This window comes from Hemitrygon akajei, chromosome 28, assembly GCF_048418815.1.
Source record: "Hemitrygon akajei chromosome 28, sHemAka1.3, whole genome shotgun sequence".
Classification (NCBI taxonomy): Eukaryota; Metazoa; Chordata; class Chondrichthyes; order Myliobatiformes; family Dasyatidae; genus Hemitrygon; species Hemitrygon akajei.
In genome coordinates, this window is record NC_133151.1 from 16,234,675 (window position 1) to 16,246,618 (window position 11,944).

At 53.9% G+C, this 11,944-nt stretch overlaps 1 protein-coding gene across 1 annotated transcript; it reads right to left on the reverse strand.

Annotated features, from left to right (window-relative positions):
- Positions 1-6,354: 6,354 nt before the first annotated feature.
- uqcc3 (ubiquinol-cytochrome c reductase complex assembly factor 3) lies at positions 6,355-8,431 on the reverse strand. The gene is made up of 2 exons (XM_073031052.1): positions 8,290-8,431; positions 6,355-6,725 (listed from the first exon to the last, which is right to left on the reverse strand). The coding sequence occupies exons 1-2, from the start codon at positions 8,401-8,403 to the stop codon at positions 6,540-6,542; spliced, it is 300 nt and encodes a 99-aa protein (XP_072887153.1). The 5' UTR covers positions 8,404-8,431; the 3' UTR covers positions 6,355-6,539.
- Between the last annotated feature and the right edge of the window lie 3,513 nt (positions 8,432-11,944).

Below are 11,944 nucleotides of genomic sequence, written 5' to 3' on the forward strand. Positions count from 1 at the left end.
ACACACACTCAACTATTCAGGAACAGCTTCTTCCCCTCTGCCATCAGGGAGGAGGTACAGGAGCCTGAAGACACACACTCAACGATTCAGGAACAGCTTCTTCCCCTCCGCCATCAGGGAGGAGGTACAGGAGCCTGAAGACACACACTCAGCGATTCAGGAACAGCTTCTTCCCCTCTGCCATCAGGGAGGAGGTACAGGAGCCTGAAGACACACACTCAGCGATTCAGGAACAGCTTCTTCCCCTCCGCCATCAGGGAGGAGGTACAGGAGCCTGAAGACACACACTCAGCGATTCAGGAACAGCTTCTTCCCCTCTGCCATCAGGGAGGAGGTACAGGAGCCTGAAGACACACACTCAGCGATTCAAGAACAGCTTCTTCCCCTCTGCCGTCCGATTTCTGAACGGACATTGAACCCATGAACACTACCTCACTGCTTTTTTATTTCTATTTCTGCACTACTGATCTTAATTTAACTATTTAATATACATATATATATTCGCTGTAAATCACTTTTTTATTATGTATTGCATTGTACTGCTGCTGTAAAGTTATCAAAGTTCATGACATGTGCCAGTGATGGTAAACTTGATTCTGAGGATTGGTTTGTCGGGAACTCCAGAATCACCACACACACAGAGTAGGTAAAGTCAAAGCTGAGCCAGGACATACAAAACAGAGGGGACTGAAACAAGGCGCCGGTGCACTGATAACTGGGACAAGACATAGGCGAAAATAATCATTTAATTATCGGGCTGGAGGAAGGTCAGAGCCTGGAGAACTACTGCGCCCCCTGCTGCTGAGTCTGAAGCATGACACCCAGTTGCTCCCCCATCACCATTTTACTGTTAACATAATTGAACAACCTCCTGCAATTATCTTTAACCAAATCCATTTCATACTCCGTTTTGTTCTCCTGATTCCTTGCTTAAGTCTGGTCTTAAACTTGTTATATTCGTCAAGGGATTCATTTGTACCCGGCTGCCTGAATGTACTATTCAATTCCTTCTCTTTCCTGATCGGAGCCACAATATCTCGTCAGCCTGGCCTCCGTAAACTTGCACATTTTGTGTGTGTTGCTTCAATTTCCAGCATCTGCAGATTTCCTCGTGTTTCCATAAACTTGGCAGGTTTCCCATCACCCAACAGGAACTTGGTGGCCCTGAGCTCTTTTTACCCCCTGAACAACCACCCCACCCCCACCAACTTCCAACTTTAAATGGAGGTCACCCAGTCAACCCCAGCTGGGCCCTGCCCATTGCCCTCAAAGATGGATCCACCCCAGTTCCACTCCAGGCCCCGTGGGCCTGTTCTATCTTTATCCAGAGCTATTTTAAGACTAATAGGATTCTCGCTGAACCCAACTGCCACCTCAGTTACCCAGCCCACCAGTTCCAAGTAAATTTTATTATCAGAGTACATATAGTCACCACATACGACCCCGAGATTGATTTTCCTGCGGACATACTCAGAAAATCTATAGAACAGTAACTATAACTGGAGTGCAGAAGATGACAAACTGTGCAAATGTAAATATAAATAAATAGCAATAAACAACGAGAACATGAGATAAAGAGTCCTTAAAGTGAGATCATTGGTTGTGGGAACATCTCAATGGATGGGCAAGTGAGTGTAGTTATCCCCTTTCGTTCAAGAGCCTGACGATCAAGGGGGAGTAACTGTTCCTGAACCTGGTGGTGTGAGTCCTGAGGCTCCTGTACCTTCTACCTGATGGCTGAGGGGTAGTAACTGTTCCTGAACTTGGTGGTGTGAGTCCTGAGGCTCCTGTACCTTCTACCTGATGGCTGAGGGGTAATAACTGTTCCTGAACCTGGTGGTGCGAGTCCTGAGGCTCCTGTACCTTCTACCTGATGGTTGAGGGGTCATAACTGTTCCTGAACCTGGTGGTTCGAGTCCTGAGGCTCCTGTACCTTCTACCTGATGGTTGAGGGGTCATAACTGTTCCTGAACCTGGTGGTGTGAGTCCTGAGGCTCCTGTACCTTCTACCTGATGGCTGAGGGATAATAACTGTTCCTGAACCTGGTGGTGTGAGTCCTGAGGCTCCTGTACCTCCTTCCTGATGGCCGTAGTGAGAAGAGAGCACGGCCTGGGTGGCCTGAGAGCACTTCCTAAGAAGAGGTTCAGTGTTGCCCCTTCCCGAGTTGTTTCACACCCCACGGCCACTTTATCAGGTACAGGAGCGGAGCCTAGTGTGGCCATCCATTTCCGCGCTCTGACGTGTCGTGCGTTCAGAGATGCTCTTCTGTGCACCACTGTTTTAAAGCGTGGTTACTTGAGTTACTGTCACCTTCCTGTCAGTTTGACCCAGTCTGGCCGTTCTCCTCCGACCTCTCTCATTAACCAGGCGTTTTCACCCACAGAACAGCCGCTCACTGGATGCTTTTTTTTTTGTTCTTCACACCGTTCTCTGTAAACTCTGGAGTAGGCGTTCCCAACTTTATTTTTACATGCTATGAACCCTCAGCACTACTCGAGGGATCTGTGGACCTCATAGCCTAACTCGTTTTGGCTTTACACCTTTCTGTGTGCCTGCACTGAGATTAAAAGATCAGAAACATACTGGAAATGCATCATTTGCGTCAACGAGCCACATAGTCCGAGGGATGTCCGGCACCAACCGAGCATTTACTTACTAACCCTCCCCTGTACATCTTCGCACTGTGGGAGGAGACCCACGCGGTCACGGGGAGAACGTACAAACTCCTCACAGGCAGTGGCGGGAATTGAACCCGGGTCACTGGCGCAGTAAAGTGCCGCCCTTTCTCTGTAACACTTTATTCTGTGTTCTGTTATTGTTCCTCCTTGTTGTACCCCGATGTGCTGAGATAATAAAGTTATCCGAATGGGTAACCTGCAAATTAGTTTCTTCACACTTCCTTTGGTGCATCGGCAGAATTAACTGCGAGAGATTGCAGCCCCTCTCAAAGGGGCTGTTCTGGTTGCATTTCGACCCCCGGGTTTAGGCGCCCGGTCCCGGGAGGTGGTCGGCCGGCCGTCGGCAGGACCTTCCTTCCGGTCAGTCCGGTTTTGGGACTTGCTGCGCTGGGCAGTCAGTGAGGCCGCCCAGTGGCGAATCCCCCAAACTGCGGCTTCACCGTCAAACAGCGGGAGGGAGCGCCGGACTGCGGCGAGTGGGCAGTGAAGAGAGAGCGCCGGACCGCGGGACGGACAATGAGGAGGCAGTCTGCGCTGTGCGGGGAGGGTGCAGAGAGGGGAAAGTATGGCAGTGTGGGCAGGAGGTAGAGGAGAGAGGGGAAGTGAAATCTTGGTGCTGTACATGGTGACATATGCGTGCTTTGGTAATAAATTTACTTTGAACTTTGAAGTCTGAACTCCTCACAGCCCTGAAAATAACCCAATAAACAAAATGAGGTTCCAATTACTGCCAGGGAATTTCCATCAACCGATCACAAAGTTGCAGTACGTTAAGTGATTGAGATGATGACAGAGTCGACAATTAATTGATGTTCCAGGATTATTCCCGTAATGACCTCAAGTCTTCAGACAGCAGAGGAAAAGCAGGAAGCTCTGATGGAATCCGCAAGTATGTCTCAAACTCCATCTATAAAGTTGCCGACAACCGGACTGTTTTTGACAGAGTATCAGATGGCGTACAGGAGCGAGGTAGATCAGCTCGTTAAGTGGTGTCACATCGAAAACCTTGCACTCAGCGTCAGTAAGAGCAGGGAACTGACTTCAGGAAGGGTGAGACAAGGGAGCACACGCCAGTCCTCACCGAGGGATCAGAAGTGGAGAGAGTGAGCAGCTTCAAGTTCCTGGGAGGTGATGGGTGAGACCGGGTGAGGGGGAAGGTGGTTGGGTGGGGGAGAGGGGGATGAAGTGAGACACTGGGAGGTGATAGGTGAGACCAGGTGAGGGGGAAGGTGGGTGGGTGGGGGAGAGGGGGGATGAAGTGAGACACTGGGAGGTGATAGGTGAGACCAGGTGAGGGGGAAGGTGGGTGGGTGGGGGAGAGGGGGGGATGAAGTGAGACACTGGGAGGTGATGGGTGAGACCAGGTGAGGGGGAAGGTGGGGGAGAGGGGGGGATGAAGTGGGACACTGGGAGGTGATAGGTGAGACCAGGTGAGGGGGAAGGTGGGTGGGTGGGGGAGAGGGGGGATGAAGTGAGACACTGGGAGGTGATGGGTGAGACCAGGTGAGGGGGAAGGTGGGTGGGTGGGGGAGAGGGGGGGATGAAGTGAGACACTGGGAGGTGATAGGTGAGACCAGGTGAGGGGGAAGGTGGGTGGGTGGGGGAGAGGGGGGATGAAGTGAGACACTGGGAGGTGATAGGTGAGACCAGGTGAGGGGGAAGGTGGGTGGGTGGGGGAGAGGGGGGATGAAGTGAGACACTGGGAGGTGATAGGTGAGACCAGGTGAGGGGGAAGGTGGGTGGGTGGGGGAGAGGGGGGGTGAAGTGAGACACTGGGAGGTGATAGGTGAGACCAGGTGAGGGGGAAGGTGGGTGGGTGAGGGAGAGGGGGGATGAAGTGAGACACTGGAAGGTGACAGGTGAGACCAGGTGAGGGGGAAGCTGAGTGGGGGAGAGTGGGGCTGAAGTGAGACACTGGGAGGTGATGGGTGAGACCAGGTGAGGGGGAAGGTGGGTGAGTGGGGGAGAGGGGGGATGAAGTGAGACACTGGGAGGTGATGGGTGAGACCAGGTGAGGGGGAAGGTGGGTGGGTGGGGGAGAAGGGGAATGAAGTGAGACACTGGGAGGTGATAGGTGAGACCAGGTGAGGGGGAAGGAGAGTGGGGGTGAAGTGAGACACTGGGAGGTGACAGGTGAGACCAGTTGAGGGGGAAGGTGGGTGGGTGGGGGAGAGGGGGGATGAAGTGAGACACTGGGAGGTGATAGGTGAGACCAGGTGAGGGGGAAGGTGGGTGGGTAGGGGGGAGGGGGGATGAAGTGAGACACTGGGAGGTGACAGGTGAGACCAGGTGAGGGGGAAGGTGGGTGGGTGGGGGAGAGGGGGGATGAAGTGAGACACTGGGAGGTGATGGGTGAGACCAGGTGAGGGGGAAGGTGGGTGGGTGGGGGAGAGGGGGGATGAAGTGAGACACTGGGAGGTGATAGGTGAGACCAGGTGAGGGGGAAGGTGGGTGGGTGGGGGAGAGGGGGGATGAAGTGAGACACTGGGAGGTGATAGGTGAGACCAGGTGAGGGGGAAGGTGGGTGGGTGGGGGAGAGGTGGGATGAAGTGAGACACTGGAAGGTGACAGGTGAGGGGGAAGGTGGGTGGGTGGGGGAGAGTCGGGGTGAAGTAAGACACTGGGAGGTGATAGGTGAAACCAGGTGAGGGGGAAGGTGGGTGGGTGGGGGGCAAGGGGGATGAAGTGAGACACTGGGAGGTGATGGGTGAGACCAGGTGAGGGGGAAGGTGGGTGGGTGGGTAGAGGGGGGATGAAGAGAGACACTGGGAGGTGATGGGTGAGACCAGGTGAGGGGGAAGGTGGGTGAGTGGGGGAGAGGGGGGTGAAGTGAGACACTGGGAGGTGATGGGTGAGACCAGGTGAGGGGGAAGGTGGGTGGGTGGGGGAGAAGGGGGATGAAGTGAGACACTGGGAGGTGATAGGTGAGACCAGGTGAGGGGGAAGGTGGGTGGGTGGGGGAGAGGGGGGGTGAAGTGAGACACTGGGAGGTGATAGGTGAGACCAGGTGAGGGGGAAGGTGGGTGGGTGAGGGAGAGGGGGGATGAAGTGAGACACTGGGAGGTGATAGGTGAGACCAGGTGAGTGGGGGAGAGTGGGGCTGAAGTGAGACACTGGGAGGTGACAGGTGAGACCAGTTGAGGGGGAAGGTGGGTGGGTGGGGGAGAAGGGGGATGAAGTGAGACACTGGGAGGTGATAGGTGAGACCAGGTGAGGGGGAAGGAGAGTGGGTGGGGAGAGGGGGGATGAAGTGAGACACTGGGAGGTGATGGGTGAGACCAGGTGAGGGGGAAGGTGGGTGGGTGGGGGAGAGTAGGGGGATGAAGTGAGACACTGGGAGCTGATAGGTGAGACCAGGTGAGGGTGAAGGTGGGTGGGTGGGGGAGAGTAGGGGGATGAAGTGAGACACTGGGAGGTGATAGGTGAGACCAGGTGAGGGGGAAGGTGGGTGGGTGGGGGAGAGTAGGGGGATGAAGTGAGACACTGGGAGGTGATAGGTGAGACCAGGTGAGGGGGAAGGTGGGTGGGTGGGGGAGAGGGGGGATGAAGTGAGACACTGGGAGGTGATAGGTGAGACCAGGTGAGGGGGAAGGTGGGTGGGTGGGGGAGAGTAGGGGGATGAAGTGAGACACTGGGAGGTGATAGGTGAGACCACAAAGATTAATATCAAATATGTTAAGATACGAACAGTTCACCAGGTTTAATCACATACAGAGAAAAGTTTAATATCTACATTTCATCCGACTGGTTTCCCAGACACGGCTCACAGTTCATTCAGTAAGGACGAGCTGGACCAAAGGGCCTAGCTTTGTGCTGTGCTGCCCCCTTGTGGCTACCACTGCCTCGTCTGTCCCCAAGCGTCATTTCCGATCGTTGGCTCCCCTCTCCGGCTCCCTGGGTAAGGGGTCCGACTGAAATACCTTCTTCCATTCCGTGTCTAAAGCCACGTTCCTCTGTGTCTCCGCAGACTTCTTGATGGCCTCCATCACCATGGCGTTCCTGTGCCTGCTGTCCTCCCAGTGGTCCTGGTTCATTTCCGGGTGGTGCTGTGGAGAGGGACAACGCACCGGGATTAGCTCACTGCCGTCATGAGACGCGGCAAGGAACGCCCTCGATGTCAGTAAAATCACTCCCTCAATCTCTCCTCATTGCGCAAACTACGGAAACCCTGGTAAATCTCCTCTGCTTCCTCATCCTTCCCATAATGGCGATCAGAACTGAACACAATACAGTGTGGCCTGACCAGGGTTTTACAGAGCTGCAACATTACCTCACGGCGCTTGAACTCAATCCCCCGACTGATGAAGGCTAAAACACCAGACACCTTCTTAACCACCCTATCATCTTGTGCAGCAACTTTTGAGGGATCTATGGACGTGGACCCCAAGTTCCCTCTGTCCCCCCCACATTGCGAAGAATCCTGCCATTAACCCTGTACTCTGCCTTCAGGTTCACACTTCCCCAGACTGAACTGCATCTGCCACTTCTCAGCCCGGCTGTGTCCTGTCAATGTCCCGTTGCAACCTTCCGCACCGTTCCGATCTGCACCACAGTCCAAGGATGTAAAGCAATTGAACACAGACCAGGCCCTTCAGCCCACAATGTTGTGCTAACCTTTTAGCCTACTCTGAGATCAGTCTAATCTTTCCCTCCCACATCATCTGCATCATTCCGTACTGCCTCGTAAGACGTGGGCGATCATGGTCTCAAGACCACGATTGCTCTTGCAAGATTGTTCTACAGAAGTGGCTGGCCGTCGCTTTCTTCTGGGCCGTGTCTTTACGAGATGGGTGACCCCCCCCTCCCCCCCCCAGCCATTATCAATACTCTTCAGAGACTGTCTGCCTGGCGTCAGTGGTCATACGACCTGCTCCCATGTGGGTCGTGGGGGGGGGGGGGGGGGTTGAGCAGGTGCTACACTTTGCCCAAGGGTGAACTGCAGGCCCGCAGAGAGAAGAAGACCCTTACATCCCCTTTGGTAGGGACTTATCGCAAAGAATGCCAGCCGATGTTTCAATGCACATGGGATTAGTTCATCTGAATCTTGGTCGTTATCACTGTAAATCGTTCTGCACTAACAGCTGTGCTCCCAAACCGTATCAAGGCCAAATCCAACTGGAGGACAGGACTATGGCGAGGATGTTGGCCTGGAATGGGGTTAGTTGAAGTGGGCTGATCGGAATGAGTGGGGACTAAATTGAGGGGACCATTGGGATGGGTGAGGGTTGGATTGAGGAATTCAACGAGGTGGGTGGGGGTGTTGGGAAATGGGACTGGAGACTGGGAATGGCGGCGGCTGCGTCACGTGATTTGGGCAGGTCAGGTGGCGGGAACACGTGATGATGGGATCACCGGGCGGTGGGGTTTGACCAGCCACTACATCTCCCAGAATGCCCCGCGGATCACGTGGCTTTGGGTCGCTCAGGAAGAAGAGACACTACATCTCCCAGAACGCCTCGCGTTTCACCGGGCCCTAGGACGCTCAGGGGGGAACAGGACACTACACCTCCCAAAATGCCCCGCGTTCCGTCCGCGACCGAGTGAGCGGAGAAGCCGCCCCACACTCAACCCTCCGCCTTCACCCCCACCGCCATCCCCGGTAAAGACTACCTTGGCGATGTCCCGCTGGCGCTGCTCGCTCGGGCCCACCAGCAACCAGCACACACCGCCGGCGCCCAGGGCCGCCAGCGCCCAAGCGCTCAGCACCAGGCTCCGGCCGCTCATCCCGGCCCGGCAGCAGTGCGCCTGCGCACAGACCGTCCTCCCGGGGGGAGGGGCTTGACCGCCCAACACCGGGTATTACGGTAACGGGTTTTTACAATAAAATAACTTGTAATATCAGTTGGCAAATTCGTTAATTATTGTGACATGTTGCAAGGTGCAGTGTAAAGATGTTTGTTACTACGGTAGGAGTTTATTCTGGAAATTAATGTGCTTTGATAGATAGATAGATACTTTATTCATCCCCATGGGGAAATTCAACATTTTTTCCAATGTCCCATACACTTATTGTAGCAAAACTAATTACATACAATACTTAACTCAGTAAAAATATGATATGCATCTAAAATTACCCTCTCAAAAAGCATTAATAATAGCTTTTAAAAAGTTCTTAAGTAGTTTACTTAAATACATTTAATGGTCTGGACATTACAGTGCATCCCGTTCGGGGTGTCCCGGCGAGATCCCGCCCGTTCGGGGTATCCCGGTCCGATCCATCTCCCCCCCCCCCCCCCCCCCGCCATATTCGGGGTATACCGGTGAGATTCCGTCCCGGGCGTTACGGTGGAGTCATTCAGGGCACGCAGTGACAGCCGGTCCGGGGCGTTACGTTAAGGATGATCTGACCACTGGAAACCGGAGGTGAAGCTTCAGGACGTGCGCGGAGAGAAACCCAATGAAGGTGGCTCCACGATCCCTGACGTTCCTCCACGGACGCTACGTGTCCCACTGGCCATTAGGAACACGTTCTGTTTTCACCACAATAAGGGCTCCCGTAGGCCGATTCGGAAAGGGAAAAAGGTGGCGGTGTGATAAACTCTTGCTAGTGGTGTTCCCCTGACATTGAACACCCAGCAGCCAAATGCCGGAATTCTCCATAACCCTGACCACTTGAGATACCGCATGGTGAGGTCTCCATCCCGACGCATTTCATATTACAGTCAGGGACTTCAACCAGGTTTGTTTGAAGAAATCCCTGTCTAATTACCATCAGCATATAACCCGTCCCGACAAACCAGACCACTGTAATACTAAGATACAGAATGCCTACCGCTCCGAGCCCAGACCGCATTTCAGTGAATCTAATCACTGGGATGCCCTTCTCCTACCCTCACATAGGCAGGGACTAAAGAGCAAAACTCCAGAGATGAGGACAACAAAGAGGTGGCCGCGGGAGGCGGAAGAGTGGCTACGGGATTGCTTCGAGTCAGTGGACTGGTCTGTGTTCAAAGACTCATCTGGGGTTCTGAAAGAATACACCATGGTAGTCACGGGTTTTATCAAACAGTAGACGAGTGTGTCCCCACAAAATCATTCAGAGTCTTCCCCAAGCAGAAGCTCTGGATGAACCGGGAGATCGGTAATCTGTTGAGGGTCAGGTCGGAGGCGTTCAGGTCTGGTGACCAAGAAAGTTACAAGAGATCAGGGTACGATCTCCAAAAGCCCCTCTCACGGGCGAGGTGGCAATTCTGGGCCAGACTTGAAACAACGAAGGATCCGCGACAGTTTTGGCAAGGATTAAACGCTGTCACCTCGTATCAAGTTAAATCAAGCGGCACAGGCGACAACGGGGCTTCGCTTCCAGACGAGCTCAATGCCTTCGCTGTTCAGCTTTGACCATCAAAGCGCCGTGACCTCCCACGACCCCCGATGACCCCGTGATTTCAGTCTCCGATGTGCGAGCGGCCTTGAGGAGGGTGACCCCGGGGAAAGCACCTGGCCCACACGGGGTGTGAAGGACTAAACAAGACCTGCGCTGGCCAGCCGGCTGGAGTGTTCACCGAGATCGTTTAGCCTCTGCCTTCGGCAGTCTGAGCTCCCACCTGCTTCAAGCAGGCTTCGATTGTACCGGTGTCCAAGAACATGGGGCCCTGACTCAGTGACTATCGTCCAGTGGCACTTACATCCACAGTGATGATGTGGTATGAGGGGTTGGTGATGGAACTCCTACCTGGGAGGGGACTTGGATCCGCTCCATTTTGCCTCCCGTCACAACAGGTCCTCAGCATATCCCGTCTCATTGGCTCTTCGCTCAACCCTGGAACATCTGGACACAAAGATACATACACCAGGATGCTCCTTATCGATTACAACTCAACATTCAGTACCGTTATCCCCTCAAATCTAATCAATAAGCCTCAATATCTCCTCGGGCAGTTGAACCCTTGATTTCCCCACTTGTCAGTTCAACAACACCTCCTCGACGATCTCCCCGCTTAGCCCCCGCTCTCCTCGCTTTACGCCCACGACTGTGAGGCTAAGCACAGCTCCAATGCCACGTCCAAGTTTGCTGTTGGCACCGCTATCGTTGGCTGAGTCAAAGATGGTGATGGATCAGCACACGGGGGGCGGGGGGGGGGGGATTGAAAACCTGGCCGAGTGGTTCCACAACAACAAGCTCTCACTCAATGTCAGCGAGACCCGGGAGCTGATTGTGGACTTCAGGAGCGGGAAACCAGAGGTCCACGAGCCAGTCCTCATCGCGGGATCAGAGGTGGAGAGGGTGAGCGACTTTCAAGTCTTATTTCAGAGGACCTCTCCAGTCAGCGCAGCCGCGAGGAAAGCCTCGACTTCCTCAGGAGTTTGCAATGATTCGGCATCATACCTAAATCTTTGACAAACTTTCTATAGATGTGTGGTGGAGACTGGCTGCATCGCGGCCTGGTATGGAAGCACCAACGCCCTGGAAGGGAAAATCCTACACAGAGTAGTGGATACGGCCCAGTCCATCACGGGTAAAGCCCGCCCCACCACTGATCACATCTACATGAAACACTGTCACAGGAAAGCAGCGTCCATCACCAGGTACCCCCACCACCCAGGCCACGCTCTCTTCTCACTGCTGTCATCAGGAAGGTGGTACAGGAGCCTCAGGACTCGCACCACTAGGTTCAGGAACAGTTATTACCCCTCAGCCTTCAGGTAGAAGGTACAGGAGCCTCAGGACTCGCACCACCAGGTTCAGGAACAGATATTACCCCTCAACCATCAGGCTCCTGAACCAAAGGGGACAACTTCACTTGCCCCATCACTGAACTGTCCCCACAACCAATGGACTCACTTCAAGGACTCTTCGTCTCATGTTCTCAATATTTATTTATTATTATTATTTACTTATTTGTACGCGGGCGTGTATTTTGCACGCTGGTTGACCGTCCCATTTGGCGCGGGTTTTTCACTGAGTCAGTTATGGTTAGTTGGATTTATTCAGTATACCCACAAGAAAATGAGGTAGGTAGACAGAGTGAGGGGGTCTGAAGGGAGATTTTAGGGAGCCAGTAATCTCTGGCCAGCTGCCTTGTCACACAGCAGAATAGGATGACCTGGCAGGTGAACGTGTAGCTGAGGAACCAGTGCAGGGAGCAGGAGTTCAAGCTTAGGGATCATTGGGATCTCTTCTGGGAGGGGTATGACCTGTACAAAAGAGATAGGTTACACCTGAACCCAAGGGGGTCCAATATCCCATCGAGCAGGTTGGACAGGGTTGCTCAGGTGGGTTTAAACTAATTCGGCAGGGAGCTGGGAACCAGAGACAGTGCTGAAG

Excerpts from the sequence above, each read along its gene's own strand:
- uqcc3 (XM_073031052.1), bottom strand. The coding sequence starts at position 8,403 with ATGAGCGGCCGGAGCCTGGTGCTGAGCGCTTGGGCGCTGGCGGCCCTG. Across the intron at positions 6,726-8,289 it reads GCCAGCGGGACATCGCCAAG|CACCACCCGGAAATGAACCA; the intron begins GTAGTCTTTACC and ends CCCTCTCCACAG.